Here is a 19,913-nt window from a genome sequence, read left to right as displayed (position 1 = left end):
GCGCGAGGACGAGCGTGACTCAGCGACACTTTCGGCGGCTCCAAATGTACCCGCTGGACGCGGGGCGGCAGACGCGCCTCAATGAACGCATAAAACTCAGAGTGGCCAATTGGCTATCAACTGCGCGTCTCGAAGCCGGGAGCCTCCCACCCGCGGCCCGCTGGCGACTCAAGCCCCGACAAACCCCGAGTTCCCATGCCCCACCGCGACCCAAGCGCCACCTCGCAGAAGGCAGCTAGACCGCACATGTGGCTGGTCTTTCATTGGAAAAGGTGTCGCGCAAGCGCACAGCTAGGATCCTTCGGGCAGACGCCGAGCGGCGCCTGCGCACCGTTCCTCCAGCCCCGTTTGCCCCGCCCATCGGGCTGCTCGCATTCGGCTCCTTTCTTACGTCACCGAGGTGCATGCGCCTTGGAAGGAGGGACGCGCTTTCAGGGGAAGGGCCGGGGACGGACCTTGGCCGAGGCCTCACCGAGACTGCGCGGACGGGAGCCCCCCAGGAACATGGCGACTTGCGCTGAAATCCTGCGGAGCGAGTTCCCCGAAATTGACGGACAGGTCTTTGATTACGTGACGGGTGAGTCGAACCGAGTCAGCGGGCCGGGAAGGCAGAAGTGGAGGTGGGGGGTGAGGCTGAGGGAGGGCAGTGCCGGGATCGCCGCCGGGTCTCTCTTCTGCGTGACTTCTTGTCCCGAGGCCGTTTGGGTCGAGAGCCGGGACTGGGGCCGCGGTTCGGGGACTAAACCCGTCTGTACGCCCCCGACCCGTTCTCTTTCTCGTCCTGCCACGCCCGGCCCAGGCGTTCTGCACAGCGGCAGCGCCGACTTCGAGTCTGTGGATGACCTGGTGGAAGCAGTGGGGGAACTGTTGCAGGAGGTGTCCGCGGACAGCAAGGATGACGCGGGCATCAGGGCCGTGTGCCAGCGCATGTACAACACTCTGCGCCTGTATGTGCCCGGGTACGGGGGTGTCGGGGGCCGAGACGAGCGGTGGGGAAAGAGGGTCTGATGGCCGTGAGCGTTTTCCTCATCTCCTCACTGTGCGGCTTCTGTCTCTACCCTCAAGCGCTGAGCCACAGAGCCAGGGAAACAGCCAGGTGTTGCTGGACGCCCCCATCCAGCTGTCAAAGATAACAGAGAACTACGGTGAGAGTGAAGGAAGGTTGATATAGCTGCTTCTCTGTCCTTTTCTCAGCCTGTACCCCTTCCCTGCCAGCCTCCTGCCCCCCAGAACTCAGCACCCCAGCCTTTTCCACAGGACAAGATTGTAGAAGCTATTTGATACCTTTACTAAGGACAAAACCCAAGATGAAAGGAGTAGGGTTAGAGAGTTTTCTAAGCTCATGGGTGTGGCAGGAACCATATGGACCTTGCACAGCTGGACATACTTAGGTTCACTCTCTAGTTTTCCAAGTTACTAACCAACTGCATCATCATGTAAGAGTTACTTATCTGTTCTAGCCTTTATATCTTTATTTATGGGGTTTTTTTTTGAAGTAGGAAGAAGACGATAGCTATCTATCCCCAGGTTTGTAAAGCTCCCCTGAAAATGTCTGTGCTCGGTTCATATTAGTCACTCAAAATGTTAGTTTCTCTTCTCTCAGAAAGAAGGTGACTGCTTTTCTTATCATTTACAGAGTATGACACCAAACTTCCAGGACTGCTAAAGAGGGAACAGTCCTCGGTGAGGAGGAGGAAAAGGAGGGGGCTGAGTGTGGTGGGGGATGGCTGTCTCTGAATGCGGGAGTGTCTTTCTGGGGGATTTCAGATTATGTCTTTCTCTGAGTCTTTGAGGCTGTTCATCATACGTAGTTTGAGAGGCGTTACCTGGAGTTATTTTCTCTCAGACTCCTTTCTGACCCCGTACCCTGGGGTGAGATGGTTGTGTTTGAACCCTTAGACAGTGAATGCAAAGAAGCTAGAGAAGGCTGAGGCTCGACTGAAGGCTAAGCAGGAGAAGCGCTCAGAGAAGGACACGCTCAAGTCCAGCAACCCTTTGTGAGTCTTGGAAAAGCGGGCTCAGAACAGAAGCAAGCAGAGTCTCCATGGGGTGGTTGGGAGTGCTAAAAGTCATCCATTTCTCCCTTTCAAAGAGTCTTGGAAGAGGCATCAGCCAGCCAGGCAGGCAGCAGAAAAGAGAGTCGGTTGGAATCATCTGGCAAGAACAAATCCTATGATGTGCGAATCGAGAATTTTGATGTGTCTTTTGGAGATAGGTGAGGACGTGGCAGCGGGGGTAGCATTCTTTTTCCAGTTAAAGGAGAACTTGGAGGGGCGACGTGGGGCTAACCCTGTGTCAGGTCTGTTTTTAAGCTTGCGGCGCACCTGTCTCTGGACACCGTTGTCTTTCTCCCTCCACTCCTGCAGAGTACTGCTGACTGGCGCAGATGTGAATCTGGCGTGGGGCCGCCGCTACGGGTTGGTGGGGCGGAATGGCCTAGGGAAGACGACGCTGCTGAAGATGCTGGCCACCCGGAGCCTGCGGGTTCCAGCCCACATCTCCCTGCTGCATGTGGAGCAGGAGGTTGCTGGCGACGACACCCCCGCCCTGCAGAGCGTACTGGAGAGTGACACTGTGCGAGAGGACCTCCTCTGTCAGGAGCAGGAGCTCAGTGCCCGGATTGCCTCCGGCAGGTGAGGACTACAGGGTGGAGAATGACTGGCTGCAGCCGTCCATCACTGAGTGTCACAGCCCATAAGTCTCATGCCAGCTCTAGTAAGCGGCAGAGCTGGAACGTGACACTGTGGGATTCTACAGCCCTGTCCCTTCCACAGTGGCAACTGCCCTCACTATCTAGGGCAAGCTCTCCAGCCACAAGCCAGCCAGCGGCCTGCCACCCGGTTGTATAGGCTCCTTAACATCTTTCTAGAATGCCCCCTCCAACTGATTGCTGTCCCCTTCTCCTGTCCCTGCCCCCAGGGCGGAAGGTTCAGAAGCTGCGCAGCTGGTGGAAATCTATGCCAAATTGGAGGAGATTGAGGCTGACAAGGCTCCTGCCAGGTATTGGCCTCCTGCCCCCCACCTTCAGATTTCCCCTTTCCTTTCTGCTGCCTGCCTTGACTGCAAATTTCATTTCTTCACTCCTAGGGCATCCGTCATTCTTGCTGGGCTTGGCTTTACCCCTCAAATGCAGCAGCAGCCCACCCGGTGAGTGTCCCCTGCCATTCTTGGCTCTGAACACTGTCAGCTCCGCCCATACCTGCCCTGGCGAGCCCCTACCCCTGATGTGGCCTTGTCTTTCTTTAGGGAGTTCTCGGGTGGCTGGAGGATGAGGTTGGCCCTGGCCCGGGCCCTATTTGCTAGGTGAGTCTCATGGGCCTGTGTCCTAGCCCCATGAAGGATGCGCCTTGCCTGTCGGGAGGCAGCAGGGAGTCACTGACCTGAAGCCTCATGCCTATGTTCTTGTTTTTCACAGGCCGGATCTTCTGCTGTTGGATGGTGAGTCTGAAATGGGCTCCCTGACTTGGGATGGGGAGGCGTGGTAGTCTCCAGGCCCTTGGTTCTCTAGTTTTCAGTTCCGCACATGTGGTCTCTCACTTCTTTTCCAGAACCCACAAACATGCTGGATATCAGGGCCATCCTGTGGCTGGAGAATTACCTGCAGGTGAGTGCCCACGGGGCAAGCAGGCCTGGGGCAAGTCTGCCACCACGTCATCTGTGGGGCTGTGGGCTGAGTGCCCTCCCCAACTGGGCCTGCCGTCCTGTGACCCCTCAGACGTGGCCTTCCACAATCCTGGTGGTCTCTCACGACCGCAACTTCCTGAACGCCATCGCCACCGACATCATCCACTTGCACAGCCAGCGGCTGGATGGCTACCGGGGAGACTTTGAGACCTTCATGAAGAGCAAGCAGGAGCGGCTGCTCAGCCAGCAGCGGGAATACGAGGCACAGCAACAGTACCGCCAGCACATACAGGTGTGGGGCAGGAGGGCCGGGGCTCCCGCCCCTCGGGTGTGGGAACTGGCGGTGCAGCACCTAACCAGCCCCGTACTCCCCCACTGCAGGTGTTCATCGACCGGTTTCGCTACAACGCCAACAGGGCCTCCCAAGTGCAGAGCAAACTCAAGATGCTGGAGAAGCTGTGAGTGCCCTGTCCTGGGCCAGACCCTGATCCCTCTACTGCTTCACTTCTGCCCTGGTTTTAGAGGCCACCCCTTGTCTTCCTGTTCCGGGTCTCTCCTTTGCTAGAAGCCAACTTTACCTTCATTTTGTGCAGCAAAGCAGAATATTCTATTGCTCTTGGAGATAATTCTTAACTCCCATCCTAGACAACCATTAATTTAATTATGTGTTTTTGCAGGTTTGCTTACTGTGGACCTTTAATACAAACGGGGTCGTACAACATGTGGTCTTCTGTATCTGGCTTCTTTTGCTTAGCGTGGTGTTTTCAAGGCTCATCCGTGTTGTAGTGTGTCAGTACGTCACTCCTTTTTACAACCAAATAATACTGCTTAGTGTGGATGTACCACACTGTGCTTATCCATTCGTCAGCTGATGAACATGCAGGTGTTTTTCCTTTTTGGCTGTTGTGAACAGTGCTGCCGTGAGCATCGTGTACAGGTTTTTTATGGACATGTTTTCAGCTGTTTCAGTTATAGATCCAGAAGTGGAATTGTTGGGTCCTATGGTAACTGTATGTTAAGTTTTTGAGGAACTGCCAAGCTGTTTTCCAGAGTGGCTGTACCATTTTCCATCCCCACCCTCCATTCTGGAAGGTGAAGTGGTATCTCATTGTGATTTTGATTTGCATTTCACTAATGACCTTGCACCCTAGGGGTTTAACCTTAAAGCGATCTTTCTAGAGGTGCCGATGGGGGAGCTTGAAAATCTTAAAGATAGAAAACTCTGACGTGGAAACTTTCATGAGATGTTAAAGGATGATCTTGTGTTTCAGCACATGACAAACTAGACAAACTTACTCTAAAATAAGAATGTGATTTGGCAGTAACACCTCAAGTTTTTTCAATGTGCAGTAACTACGAATAAAGGTACCTTTAAAGTTTCACATCCAGTCCCTCATCTCCCCCCTCAGGCCAGAGCTGAAGCCCGTGGACAAGGAGTCGGAGGTGGTACTGAGGTGAGCGCTGGGCTGAGGGGCTGGCCAGGGGGGCTTACCCCTGGCCCTCCCCATGCTCCTCACCCCTGCCTTCTGCAGGTTCCCTGACGGGTTTGAGAAGTTCTCCCCACCAGTCCTGCAGCTGGATGAAGTGGATTTCTACTACGATCCTAAGCACCTCATCTTTAGTCATCTCTCCGTCTCTGCTGATCTTGAGTCCCGCATCTGTGTGGTAGGATTGCCATTCCTCTCTCTCTCTTCCCTGTGGTGGAACTCTCCTTCCACACCAGGCGGAGTGGATTGGCCCCAGATCCGGGGATTCAAAGGGAAGAGGTCCACTCCAGGAGGCCTGGGCCACAGACTTTGCTTGTGCTGTCTGTCCACTAACCCTACAGGGACACTTCTGCAGAGAGGAAAGTTGATGTGTGGCGTTTTGTTCATACTTAGTAGCGGGACTTTCCCTTAGTGGTCTCAACTCTCGAGTTCTTTCAAACCACATGACACAGAGGAGAGAGCATGGGCTCTGGGGTCAGGCTTCGGATCCTGGCTCTGCCATTCATGGCTTGGTCACTGTCTTGGTCACCTAGTGCTGCTATAACAAATACCACCAGTGGCAGCTTTAACAAGCGGTTTATTTTCTCATCTTTTAGAAGGCTAGAAGCCCAAATCCAGGATTCTGGGTCTGGGGGGAAGGTCTGTGCCTCTTCTGAGCTTCAGCTCCTGGGCGACTTTCTGTGGCTTGGCATGTGTCTTCCCCTATCTGTGCTTTTTGCTTGCTTGTTTAATCTCTTCTATATTTCAAAACAGAGCCATGTAAGACACACTGTACCTAATACTGCTCTCGTTAACATAATAGAGAAAACCCATAATTTAATCCGTAACACTTATTAAGAAGTTTCCTCACCCTTAAAACGGACGTAATCTCTACAGTCATAGGAACCTTAGATCCCCAGCACTTAGTAGGCACCTAACTCTTGGTTCCTGTTATATCTTCACTTCCTCATTTGTTTTCCTCTACAAAATCAAAAACCAAACCTGTTGCCTTCGAGTTGATTCCGACTCATAGTGACTCTATAGGACAGAGTAGCACTGCCCCATAGGGTTTTCAAGGAGCAGCTGGTGGATTCAAACCACTGACCTTTTGATTAGCAGCCAGAGCTCTTAACCACTGTGCCACCACAGCTCCTTTTCCTCTATAAAACACCAAGAAGCTAAATTCTTTGCCATTGAGTCAAATCTGACTCTTAGCAGCCCTCTAGGACAAAATAGAACTGCCCCATAGAGTTTCCAAGGAGCACCTGGTGGATTCGAACTGCCGACCTTTTGGTTAGCAGTGGTAACATTTAACCACTATGCCGCCAAGGTCTTCATTTTTCCTCCATAGTTTCTTTAAGGTACTTTTTAGCTGTTGAAGGACTCATTATGACTACCTGGGGCCCATCTCATCATCCCCTTTGTGTCCCGTGTGCTCCTCGAGGTCCTCATGTTTCTTCTTCTTACAGGTCGGGGAGAACGGGACTGGGAAGTCCACCATGCTGAAGCTGCTCATGGGGGACCTGGCACCTGTTCAGGGCATCAGACATGCTCACAGGTAAGGCCCATCCCAGCACACCCCGGGCAGACACACTTGTACCCACTCACTGTGGCTCCACTCCTTTATGGCCTGCAGTCTTCTACCCCCTCGTTTCTGCCTGCAGAAATCTGAAGATTGGCTACTTCAGCCAGCACCACGTGGAGCAGCTGGACCTGAATATCAGCGCCGTAGAGCTGCTGGCCCGGAAGTTTCCTGGTGCGTTAGGGATCGGGGCCGAGCCTGCAGCCAGGCCTGCTAGGGGTGGGTGCTGAGTAGCCAGCCTGAGTCTAGGTTAAGGACAAGGGCATCTGCCGGTGGGGCAGGAGGACGAAGGGAGCTGGGCCAGGAGCCCACTGATGGGATGGGGTCTGCCTTTCCAGGGCGGCCGGAGGAGGAGTATCGTCACCAGCTGGGCCGCTACGGCATCTCTGGAGAGCTAGCCACGCGCCCTGTTGCCAGCTTGTCTGGGGGCCAGAAGAGCCGGGTGGCCTTTGCTCAGATGACCATGCCCTGGTGAGGCCTCCCTTTCTAGAGCTCTTCCCCTCCCAACAGAAGATGACCCCGCCCCCTGCTTCAAAGTTAGAGAGGCTCAATTTCTGCCACCACCCCTATAACATTCTGGGTTCTGCCTTCCAGCCCCAACTTCTACATTCTGGATGAACCCACAAACCACCTGGACATGGAGACAATCGAGGCTCTGGGCCGCGCTCTCAACAGCTTCAGGGTGAGTGTGCCTTCATGCCGACCACCCCCAAGGCCCAGCTTCCCTCTCGGGGCCCCTGAGCGCCTCCCTGGTCTCCTGTCTTTCAGGGTGAGTGTGCCTTCTCGCCAACAACCCCTCAGGCTGAGCTTCCCCCTCGGGGGCCCCTGAGTGCCTCCCCGATCTCCTCTCTTACAGGGTGGCGTGATCCTGGTCTCCCACGATGAGCGCTTTATCCAGCTGGTGTGCAAGGAGCTGTGGGTTTGTGGAGGCGGCGGCGTCATCCGGGTCGATGGGGGCTTTGACCAGTACCGCGCCCTTCTCCAGGAGCAGTTCCGGCGCGAGGGCGTCCTCTAGGGCCACCAGGTTGAAGACTCTGCCCAGGACGTGGACTGGTGTCTTAGACCCCTGGGCCACCGCATAGGCAGCCAGCTGCAGGCCACGGACTTCCCCTGACTTGGGGACAGCCTTATTCCCAGATCGCCTTTTGACTGGAGCATTCTCTCCACAACCCAGGGAGCCCCATCCAAATGTCTGTGGGGACTGGTCTCCCAGGGGCAAGGGTGGGGGGCTCTAACTGGGCCCTGAGTGGCTGCTGTGTAAATTAAATCCCCCCTTGCGTCTCCCTCGCCTTGTCCCTGCTCCCTGGGCGGGGCTGCAGTTGGCCCACTGGTTGGGAGGGAGGTGGGCTTTCAGACTCTGGATTTCCCTTGTTGGTCACCCAGGGTGCAGTAGCACCAGCCTTGCCCTTGGGAGAAGGCCTCATCGGGGCTGCCCTGGGGTGGCTGACCTGGTGGAATGGAGGGACTCAGCCTTAGTGAAGGGGTCTTAGTCCTGCTGCTTGCAAGGTTGGATTGACCTGCCGCCCGGCCTCAGACACCGTTTGCTGGCTGCTTTCTCCACTGGTCTCTGGCCCAGGCTCACCTCGCCTCTCTAGACTGAATCCTCAAGGCTAAAGAGAAACCGTCTTTGCCCTCATTTTGCTTGGGTGGTTTCTTGCCCTTTTCCCTCTGGCCATGGGTGGGGCCTGGGGTGTGGGGAATTGAGAGGAGTTGGGAAGGGTCTAGTGGGAAGAAACCGAACACTTTTGTTTTCAAATTAAGCTTTCTTTTAGAGGAAGGGGAGAAGTTTGATGGAGGTGATGCTTTATAAAGGTCATTTTTGGAGGACTCGCTGCTGTACGTAGTCGTTACACAGAAGACGCTAAGGGAAAGAGACTGCTTTGCCTCAGTGACGACAGAAACCACGTTCATCAGAAGGAACTTGCTGGCTTCGTGGGATGGTAGTCGCAAAGCTTGTCTACAGCGTCTTCACGCTGAGCCGCTGAGGGCATTGTGGCGTAGCTAGCTGGGGGTGAGAACCCTGTTTGGGGGTAGAGGAGAGCAGTGACAGGAAGGCTCTGGATTTACTGCAGAGCAGCGTCGATGGACTGCTGAAGCTGGCAGAAAGGCCATGAATCTGCCTGGCCCCTCAGCCTCCCTCCCTGGGAAATCCATAGTGGCTCTTCTTCCAGCCTGCCTGTGGCCATATGCATGTTCAGCACTCCTGAGAGCTCTCAGCCCACCCTCCAACCTCAGGCCTGCAGGTGGGAGAGCCAGGGAGCCATCTGCCACAGGATGTGGGCCTGTTTGCCAGGCTTTCGGCCCCTCTGCGCCTCACCAGCTCATGAACCTCTATGGGAGCTCTCTGGCTCCTTGGAGGCCCTGGAGACACAGCTGAAGGGCTCTGGGACGCAGCCTCTGCCCCTTGGGAGGTGGCGCTGTGTGCTGTGAGCACTGGAGTTGGGTCTAAGATCAAATCCTGGTTCAATTACTAGTAATAGATGGGACTACCTGGCTGCCCCCAAGAAATCAGTTCAGCCCTCTGAACATCTCTGACCCAGTATTCTTATAGGATTGTTGTGAGGATTCGCTCACGAACTTATAATACATCAGCACTGGTGTGTGATTCCCATGTGTCCAGTCTGTGACCGGAAAGACCACCAGACAGGAAATGAGGCTTTCTCTGGGTGTTTACAGAGGGCAGACCAGTTTGGGCTCACGAAGAAAAAAAAAATTATTTTTAATTGTATTTTAGATGGAAGTCTACAGAGCAAACTAGTTTCTCATTAACAATACACATATTGTTTTGTGACACCCGTTGCCAGTCTTAGAACATGTAAACACTCTCCCTTCTTGACCTTGGGTTCCCCATTACCAGCTTTTCTGTCCCCTCCTGCTCTCTCGTCCTTGCCCCTTGGCTGGTGTGTCCGTTTAGTCTCATTTTGTTTTATGGGCCTCTCTAATCGACTCGACAGCACTGGGTTGTTTTTTTTTTTTTTGTTAATCTTTGGTTGAAAGGTAAACCTCAGGAGTGACTTCAGTACTGAGCTAAAAGGGTATCCGGGGGCCATACTCGGGGTTTCCCCAGTCTCTGTCAGGCCAGCAGGTCTGCCCCTTTTTGTGTGTGAGTTAGGATTTTGTTCTACATATTTTTCCAGCTCTGTCCAGGACCCTCTATTGTGATCCCTGTCAGAGTAGTCAGTGGTGGTAGCCAGGCACCGTCTAGTTGTGCTGGACTCAGTCTGGTGGAGGCTGTGGCAGTTGTGGTCCATTAGTCCTTTGGACTAAGTTTTCCCTTGTATCTTTGGTTTTCTTTGCTCCAAACCAGTGGAGTATCTTAGATGGCTGCTTTGCTTTTAAAACCCCAGACGCTACTCACCAAAGTAGAACGTAGAACATTTTCTTTATAAACTCTGTTATGCCAGTTGAGCTAGATGTTCCCTGAGACCGTGGTCCCCACAGCCCTCAGCCCAGTAATTTGGTCCCTCAGGGAGTTTGAATGTGTCTGTGGAGCTTCCATGACCTTGCTTTGGACAAGTTGTGCTGACTATCAGGAAGAAAAACACTTAACAGCTCAGACTACTTTCGGAAGTGAGCTCCAAGTCACTGGGACTCTGGAGAAGGGACCTCTCTGGGGGAGGAGTCAGCGCCAGGTGGCCTCCAGGTTGGCTTCAATTTTACGATTCCCTGAAAGAAGTGTGAAGAGCCTGTGTCTGTGCCAGTAGGAGCCTACGCTGTGGGGCTTTAGGCTTTAGGAAGGTGGGGTGAGTGAGGTTCAGCAGCTGAGAATGACCCCACAATGGACATGTGAGGTGAACTTTTGGAAGAACGTTAGGGAGGGGAGTTGGCCGCAGGAGATGGTCATCTTGAGGAATGGACAAATGGGGGTGATGCCAGCCAGCTCTGTTCCAGAAGGCCCAGAGGAGAGGAGTGGATGGGTGGGGAGCTGCCCTTGTTGGCTACAGATTGCCCATTACAGCAGCCACCTGCTTCACACCACGGAGAGCCCCTAACCCCAACCAGCTGTGGAGGCTGCCGGCCAAATTACAGGCGTTTAAACTGTGTCTTCATGGAAATCCGGCCTCCCTGCTTCTGCCCTGACTGCCCTCACCAACGCCTTCTCAGGCAACCTGGCTGGTCTCAGCAGGAGGCAGAGTGCAGGAGCGCAGAAGGGGTCCCGGGTCTCTGAACCCCAGCCTACAGAGGTACTCAAAGATGCCAGTCAGGGTTTGTTTTTTTTTTTTTAGTAGTAGTACTATGTTAGATTTGTTGGATGTAGACAATGCTTTGCCAAGCTCTCTGATTTTCAGGCAACTTGTATTGTGAAGTAGTGTGAAGTAGTGGAGAAAGTGGCATCTACCCTCACAGGCCTGTCATTTTGGAATGTAAAACATCCTGTTAAGCTACTCTTCAGGAATCCATGAAGCCTGGGTCTGGTCCACCCACTGAAGCAAACCAAACAACATGCCCGTCATTATCAGCACCACGGCTCTGCATCAGGCGAGCATGGCACACTGGCTGTCAGCCTCCGAGCAATCCCAGTGGGCAGGCGGATGGATCCAGACTGTGGAGAGCTTTCGTGACCTGGCTGATGAGCCTGTAGGGGTCCCTGGACAAGGAGTGATAAGGCTCCCCTCAATCCCACCCCCTCATCTGGGCTTCCATTGCACTTTGTGCTTGTTCCATCAGAGCGTCTATGCTGTGTGGAACATGAAGCTTGCAGTCCTTGCTTTGTGTTCACGTGCTTGTAGGCCAGACCATGGCGCACTCATCTTTACATCTTCTGTGACTGTCACAGATTGGTTTTGGTTCCCTGGACAGCAGCCCTGAGGCAGGACATTTGTTAAGGGGTGCTCCTGAGATCAACACCTGTGGAATGAAGGGCAGGAAGCAGGGTAGGCAGAGGGAGAGGTTAAGCAGCAGAGCAGGCCAGTGAGAGCCTCAGTCAAGGCAGCTGGGCTGGGCTGGCCCTAACAGAAAGGTTGGAGGTTTAAATCCACTAGCCCCTCTTTGGAAACTGTATGGGGCAGTTTTACCCTGTCCTATAGGGTCACTATGAGTCACTATGAGTCAAAGTCAACTCAATGGCAATGGTTTTTATATATATATATATATATATATATATATATATATCATGCATTGGAGCCCTGGTGGTGGAGGGGTTAAGTGTTTGGCTGCTAACCAAAAGGTTAACAGTTCGAATCCACGAGCTGCTCCTTGGAAACCGTATGGGACAGTTCAACCCTATCTTATAGTGTCACTGTGAGTTGAAGTTGACTGGATGGCAACAGGTTTGGGATTTTTTTTTAATGTTATTGTGCATTAGGCTCTGTTGTAAGTGCCTCACCTGTACTAACTCAGCCCTCACAACAGCCCTGTGGCGTGGGCACTATCCCCACCTTATAGATGAGGAAACAGAGCTTGTATAGTTAGTGGGTGGCAGGGCTGGCGTTCAAGGCCAGACAGTCTGGCTCTAGAACGCATTCCTCAGCTAGCTCACTGTACTGCCACAAGTCTAGCGGGAGTTTGTTCATTCCATCACTTAAAAAACACCCCTAATTACACGGAGGGATTTGGATTATTTCTCTCGGAACAGCGTGTTGATTAGTGCCTGGCACCGTGGCTGACACCCACGAGGCAGGCATCCAGTGGATGGGTGTTCATTACATAAATGATCCCAGAAGCCTAGGGTACTGTTAGGTGCTGGGAATTAGCCCAGCTCTACCACTAATGACATCTTGGGCAAATTCCTCCATTGCTCCTGGGTGAATTGTCCTTATCCGTAAAACGGGCATAATGCAGTTTGTCTTGCCTGCTGCTTCGGGCAGCTGGAAGGATTAGATGTGTACGCAGAGTAAAATTTCTTGTAAGCTGTTAAGTGCTATGGATCCAAAAAGGGTCACTTCGTGGGAGGAGGGATGGGAGCAGCAGCCTGGAGCTGCCTCAGGGGACAGACAGACACATGCCTACATCATGGAGGCCATTGTCAAAATGGTCACACTAGGGGGCCACCCCACAGCCTCCCACATCTGCTGAACCAGTTGCCAGGCAGCAAGACTGTAGAAACGCAGCGCAAGACTGCCTGGCACCAGCTGAGCTGTGTGGGGCAAGGCAGGAATCACCGTGCAATTTAAGCCCATTCTAATAATATCTATAGGTAATGCCCCACCGGTAATTCTAGGTTTCTGTTTTCTTCATGTTAAATAAATGGGTGGTTTGAAAGTGATTTCTGCTTTATTATATGTAGAGCGACCTGCGAAACTCTAAATTAGCATTAAAAATAAATATTTGCCAACCCATACCACCACACGTTTAGTACTGAGGGATGCTTTCATAGATGTTCCCTGTGGTCTCGTCTTCCCAAAAATCTCGTGTATAAAAATCTTCGCATTTCACAGAAGATGAGCTTGAGGCAGAAAGATGTTAAGTGTCTTGAGTAGGTTCAGATGCCTCCATGAGCGCATGGGGCAGAAACCCCGGTTTCTGGGTCCCCAGCCTTCTCACATCCACAGACCGGACACTCTCAACTTTGTTCCACAGCTAGTCGTAGCCTGGGTGACATCCTCATGTCACACATGCCCATGAGCACACCCAGCATCTTGTGCCCCTCTGCCCCTTCCCTGTTGTAGTTAGGTGCCGTAGATTCTGCCTCATAGTGACCGTATATGAGAGTAGAGCTGCCCCCATAGGGTTTCCTAGGCTGTAATCTTTATAGCAGCAGATCACCAGGTCTTTTCTCCCATGGAGCCCCTAGTGGGTTTGAACCACCGACCTTTCGGTTAGCAGCCTAGCACTTAACCATTTTGCTACCAGGGCTCCTTACTCTGTCCCTTCACGGAAGTATTTTGAACAGGGAGTAAGGGAAAGTGACAGTGAATCTGATTTTTTTTTTTTAACTTGTAAATTAGGGAACCAGCTCTAGAGTCAGAAAGAACTGCATTTGAGTCTGGATTCTATCATCTAATAGCTGTGTGATCCACTTAGCACCTCAGTTTCCTAATCTGTAAAATGGGAATAATAAGGATCTTTACATTGTGGGTTTGTGCTCAATATTAAATACTACAAGCAGAGATCTCAGCATGGTTTTAATGGGTCCGTATATGTTAGCCATTATGATGGTTGTTAGTATTTGTTGTAGCCCTCGCTACTTTATCGATTTTTAATGAGATATTCTTTATGACAGCCTGTGGCTGAGAGCTGCTGTGTTTAGTCATTGGTGCTTCAGCCAAAATGGTACCTTTGCCTCTTTGTGTCCTTCGGGCCAGAAATTCCCACCCCTTCTTGGGTCCCGTTTCCACTGCAAAAATATTTTCTTCTGATTCTTCTACAACCCACACAGCACTCCCATGCCCCTCTAGCTCTTTCTGTATGTTCTATGCTCCATCTGTCCCAACACTCAATATTTGCTCTAGGGTAGTGACTTTCCCTCAGTGGAGGCATCCAGGTCTTTCTTGACTGCGAGGGACCATAGGAGTAGTCATTCTGAACACTCTCACCACCACGAGCAAAGTATGGCACAGCTAGAACTGGGGAGTAGAGAACCAATGAATTGTAGTTGAGAGGTAGAAGTCACTCAAGAGATTGTCAATTGTGGCTTGGTGGGGTTTGTGTGTCAGGTTTGGGGGGCATTTAAGAAGCATCAGGTTGACAAAGGCACAACAAGACAAGTCACATGAAATATGATTTGACTCCAGAATGCCGGAATCCTGCAATAGAGAGGAGAACAGAGTGAGAATGGAACATGGGGTCTAGGAAGAAGGTATAAGAAAGCAAGCATTGGTCAGTGGGTCCTAGCCCTGCTTGGGGGAAGGCAGACTCCATCTTGTGACTTGTCACTTTAGCAGGTCTTGTCCTTCGAAGGCACTGGATGCCTTAGTCCATCAGAGCTTGACCCCTAGGCCTGAGCTCCATCCACTAACTCCTTTGGCTCCATCCCACTCTAATGTGGCTTCTCTGGCTTGTGCCTTGGCTTCTTGAGTGGACTTTCTCACCAGAAAGGAATGTGCTGATGGGCAAACATGCAATTCTAATGGTAAATTACTAAAGTCACATCTGGTTTATTCATCAGTCACTTATAAGTTTGGTTTCCTAAATTTCAACAATGTAAAACAATCCCTTAGCTTGATCCAATCACAATAATAATTTACTTGGCACTATGTGCCATGCATTGGGCTAAGCACTTTATAGGCATTAACTCGTTTAATCTTCCCCCTCAACATAAACTCACTGCCCCCTAAGGTTTCCATAGAATCTTTCAAGTTGCTGTTGTTAATTTGATCCCATATAGACAGTTCTTAAAACAGCATTATGCTCAAGGCAGACATTCTTTACAAGTTAAGCTAAACTATTGTTTGGTTTTAAGATTTCAGGGGGTGTTTTTGGCTTAAGGTTTAAAGACTATCTCAGGGCAATAATTTCAGGGGTTCATCCAGCCTCAACAGCTTCAGAAAGTCTGGAGTCCATGAAATTTTGAAATTCTGTTGCGCATTTTCCTTTTGATCAGGATTCTTCGTAGAATCTTTAATCAAAATGTTCAGTAATGGTAGCTGGGCACCATCCAGTTCTTCTGGTCTCCTGGCAAAGGAAGAAGTTGTTCATGGAGGCAATGAGCCACACATTCCTTTTCCTCCTCCTATTCCTGACGCCCCTTCCTCTGTTGCTCCAGGCGAATAGAGACCAATTGTGCTTTGGATGGCTACTTGCAAGCTTTAAAAACCTCAGGAATTATGCAATGAACTAGGAGGTAGAATAGAAGCACTAAACATGTTCTTGGACCTATTAGTTGGGATGTTCCCATTAAAAATGTAATCAACATGACGTTATGCATTTGTCAAAACCCATATGATTGTACAACAGGAAGAGTCAACCTTAATGTAAACTACGGACTATAGTTAATAATTGTATTGATATTGGTTCACTAATTATAACAAATGTATCACAGAAGGCAAGATGTTGATAGGAGAAATGATTTGGGGGGCTAGGGATAAGGGAATTCTGTACTCTCTGCACAGTTTCTGTAAACCTAAAACTGCTCTAAAAAATAAAGTCTAATCACAGTTTCTTCTTTTTTTAATTGTGGTTTAGGTGAAGGTTTAGAGTTCAAGTTAATTTCTCATTCAAAAATGTATACACATGTTGCTCTGTAACATTGGTTGCAATCCCCACGATGAAACAGCATGCTCCTCCTTTACACCCCAGGTCCCTGTGTCCATTTGTCCAGTCCCTGTTGTTTCCTGCCTTCTCATCTTGCTTTTGAACAGGAGATGCCCATTTGGTCTCATGTATTTGATTGAACTAAGAAGTATGTGCCTCACGTGTATTATTTTTTGTTTTATGGGCCTGCCTAATTTCTGAAAAGTGAGCTTCAGGAATGGTTTCACTTCTGGGTTAGTAGAGTGTCTAGGGGCCATAGTTTCAGGGATTCCTCCAGTCTCTGTCAGACTAGTAAGTCTAGTCTTTTTTCATGAATTTGAATTCTGTTCTACATTTTTCCCCCACTCTGTGCAGGACTTTCTGTTGTGATCCCTGCCACAGCTGTTGGTGGTGGTAGCCGGGCATGATCTAGTTCTTCTGGTCTCAGGCTAATCACAGTTTCTGATCAGCTATAAATAATCATAGTTGCCTCATCGAGTTATTTTGATTCCAGCCTCAAGAAAAGAAAGGATGTTTCATTTTGCTTGAACATCCTTCAATGGTAATATCTCTAGGCCCCTCTTATTGTCTTCTCAAGTTCTAGGCTTGTGTGTCAGTGCCCTGGGAAATTTTGAATTCCTGCCTTCTCCTTATACAGGCAGCCTCTCCAGCCACTGGCTACTTGAAGTGGAACTATCTGAACACAGATATATTAGGACTGCACCTCACTGGTATGCTCATGAATGGAATGACTTTGAGTGTCTGGAGAAAGGGCATTCCATCTGCCTTAGTTACCTAAGGCTGCCGTAACAAAATAACACAAGGTGAGTGGCTTTAAAGAACAGGAATTAATTGTCTCACAGTTCTGGAGGCTAGAAGTCCAAATCAGGGCATGGGCCACGTTGAGTCTTCTGAGGGACCTGAGAAGGAATTGTTCCATGCCTTTTTTTTTTTTTCTCCTAGCTTCTAGTGGCTGCTGGCAATCCTTGACATTCCTTTGCTGTCTCAGTTTAACCTCCTTTTTTTTTTTTTTTCAAGAATGAAAACTCCTTCCTCCAGAAATAATTTCTCCCCTTCTACTTGTAAGTGTATCTTCACATGGTGTCTTCTTCCTGTGTGATTCTGTATCTGTATCTGCCCTCCTCTTTTATAAGACATCACTTGGGAGAGGTTAGGATTAGGACCCTACTGCGTTCTGATCTCATTAACATACCTGATAATATCTTCAAGAAAGACGCTATTACCCCAAACAAAGTCACATTCACAGGTACAGGGGTTAGCACTTCAACATATCTTTTTGGAGGATACATTTCAATCTGTAACACCATCTGACTTGACATTTACTAAATGGACACTCCTGAGGCTTAGGGTTCCTCCTGTTAAATGGACATGCCAGTCCCCTGTTCTCTACCTGATTTATTCAACATTCTGAAATGAATGCTTTCCAGAGAGGAAGCTCAGAGAGATGCCCCTCACTTGATGATATGAAGGGTACTTCACATCCCTCATCGAGTTCAGACAAGGCCATTTCTCCATGGAGGAGCTTGATCAAGGAATCGTCTGCCTCTACACCTCCCATCCAGGCTGCCTAAGTAAAGGCCTTGGGCCCAGAACATTCTCTGATAAGGAGGCTGGGAATTGGGTTGCCTTCTCTCTCCTTGTTCCTTCTCCTTATCAGAGAAGCGTTCCCCCTGTTCTGGGCACACAGTAACTTTCTCTGTCTCTTGCACATGTGCAGACACCACATGGCACCTGGCCAACCCCACTTCTATATCTGTTTCCAGTGGGAAGGGAACAGGGTCTCTTGTACTGCGGCATAAGAGGGATGACATGCTAGATTATAAGAGCCGACCTCGAGGAATGGACTGAAAGAGAAACAGGCTTTGCAAAGCCAAACATGAGCGCCTTCATGTGGTCCACTAATTCACTATAGTTTGCTAAGTCGCCCTTATGTAAGTCTCTGGCATGTAGCCACTATTGTCCACCACCATTATAAAACGTCTGCCCTTCCACTGTGGAATACGGAGATCTGCTTTTGTCATGTAGCCGCCCAGGACTTGGCCTTGTATGTAAGTCTCCCTAATAAACTCCTTTGCTGCCACACTGGAGTTGCCCGGCCCTTACTTCAGTCTCTTGGCACCCTCTGTTTTTGGAGGTAAATTTCGAGTTACTGGCCCATGCGTGGACAGAGCTGTTTGGGAGCAATCAGCCATCAATCCCACTGCTAACCAAAAGATTGGAGGTTTGACACTAAATAAACAATAGATAAGTGATAACTTTGGTGGAGGATAGGACAGTACTCAGTACTGGGGAAGCCAGCACAACTTGTCCAAGGCAAGGTCATGGAAGCTGCATAGACATATCTGAATTGCTAGGCTGGGGGTTGTGGGGACCATGGTCTTGGGGAACATCTAGCTCAATTGGCATAACAATTTATAAGGAAAATGTTGTTCATTATACTTTGGTGAGTAATGTCTGGGGTCTTAAAAGCCTATGAACAGCCATCTAAGACACTCCACTGGTCTCCCCTCTTTGGGAGCAAGGGAGAATAAAGAACACTAAATTCACAAGGGAAAGATTAGTCCAAAGGACTAATGGACCACACCTACCACAACCTCCACCAGTCTGAGACCAGTACAACTAGATGGTGCCCGGCTACCACCACTGACTGCTCTGACAGGGATTACAATAGAGGCTCCTGGGCAGACCTGGAGAAAAATGTAGAACAAAATTCTAACTCACAAAAAAGACAAGACTTACCGGCCTAACAAAGGCCTGGAGAGACCCTGAGAGTATGGCCCCCAGACACACTTTTAGCTCAGTAACAAAGTCAGTCCTGAGGTTCACCCTTCAACCACAGATTAGACAGGCCCAGAAAAACAAAACGAGACCAAAGAGGCACACCAGCCCAGGGGAAGGACTAGGAAGCAGGAGGGGACAGGAAAGCTGGAATGAATTATGCCCCCCCAAAAATGTGTGTATCAGTTTGGCTGGGCCATGTGTGATTTTCCTATACATTGTAAATCCTGCCTTTATGATGTTAATGAGGGAGGATGGGCGGCGGTTGTGTTAGTGAGGCAGGACTGATTGTGTCTTGAGGCAATCTTTTGAGATATAAAAAAAAGAAGTGAGCAGAGAGACAGGGGGACCTCATACCACCAAGAAAACAGTGCCAGGAGCAGAGCGTGTCCTTTGGACCCAGGATCCCTGTGCAGAGAAGCTCCTAGCCTAGGGGAAGATTGATGAGAAGGCCGGCAGAGAGAGAAAGCCTTCTCCTGGACCTGATGCCCTGAATTTGGACTTTTAGCCTACTTTACTGTGAGGAAATAAATTTCTCTTTGTTAAAGCCATCCACTTGTATTTCTGTTATAGCAGCACTAGATGACTAAGACAGCTTGTAACAGAGAACCCAAGGTCAGGAAGAAAGAGTGTTGACATGTCATGGGATTGTTAACCAATGTCATAAAACAATATGTGTACTAACTGTTTAATGAGAAGTTAGTTTGTTCTCTAAACCTTCATCTGAAGTGTGATAAAAAAAGAAAAAAAAAAAAGATTGGAGGTTTGGGTCCACCCAGAGGTCCGTCAGAAGAAAGGCCTGGTGATCTATTTCTGAAAAATCAGCCATTGAAAACCCTATGGAGCACAGTTCTACTCTGACACACATGGATTGGCCATGAATCAAAATCAACTCTAATGCAACTGGTGGTTTGTAGAGCTTTGCATACAATAGCTGCAAAACAGATGGCGATCACTATCACCAGAACCTAATTAGTACTGATTCTGACTGGACCTGCTTTTATATACCTGCCAAAGACTTTCAGGAGAGAAAAAACGAATAAGGAAATCTTACAGAATCCAAGGGGCTGTATCAAGGCTGCAATTATTAAATAGCCTCTACAGCTCTCAGCACTCAACATTCTCATTCATACTTTTTTTAAACATTCTTGAAATTTTTTTTCTCATTGTATACAGTAGTATTATTTTTCTACAGTATCTTAGTATTGTTCAAAAACATGATCATGCTAGGAGTTTTGATATCCATCTCTCCCTTGGTATTATATTCCAAAAAGCTTGTTTGAACATTGGAGATCTTTGGCTTCTCAGACAGTGAAAATATAGACAAGTTT

The 19,913-nt window shown here is 49.8% G+C and overlaps 1 protein-coding gene across 2 annotated transcripts; it reads left to right on the top strand.

Annotated features, from left to right (window-relative positions):
- Positions 1 to 317: 317 nt before the first annotated feature.
- ABCF3 (ATP binding cassette subfamily F member 3) lies at positions 318 to 9,653 on the top strand. Of its 2 annotated transcripts, XM_049881457.1 has the most exons (21): positions 318 to 577; positions 800 to 947; positions 1,066 to 1,145; positions 1,637 to 1,683; positions 1,900 to 1,997; positions 2,093 to 2,215; positions 2,367 to 2,633; positions 2,920 to 3,000; positions 3,088 to 3,147; positions 3,247 to 3,303; positions 3,416 to 3,438; positions 3,549 to 3,604; positions 3,716 to 3,916; positions 4,006 to 4,082; positions 5,034 to 5,078; positions 5,157 to 5,289; positions 6,560 to 6,648; positions 6,755 to 6,846; positions 7,011 to 7,143; positions 7,267 to 7,354; positions 7,529 to 9,653. In XM_049881457.1, exons 1-21 carry the CDS (start codon positions 505 to 507, stop codon positions 7,685 to 7,687), a joined length of 2,130 nt encoding a protein of 709 aa, XP_049737414.1. In that variant the 5' UTR covers positions 318 to 504; the 3' UTR covers positions 7,688 to 9,653. The 2 variants fall into 2 exon arrangements, with proteins under 2 accessions (XP_049737414.1, XP_049737415.1); XM_049881458.1 differs by lacking the exons at positions 318 to 577; positions 1,066 to 1,145 and having other exon boundaries at positions 591 to 959.
- The last annotated feature ends 10,260 nt before the right edge of the window (positions 9,654 to 19,913 follow it).

This window comes from Elephas maximus, chromosome 1, assembly GCF_024166365.1.
Source record: "Elephas maximus indicus isolate mEleMax1 chromosome 1, mEleMax1 primary haplotype, whole genome shotgun sequence".
NCBI lineage: Eukaryota > Metazoa > Chordata > Mammalia > Proboscidea > Elephantidae > Elephas > Elephas maximus.
Note: the sequence above shows the minus strand (reverse complement) of the source record. Positions and strands in the feature narration are given on the sequence as shown.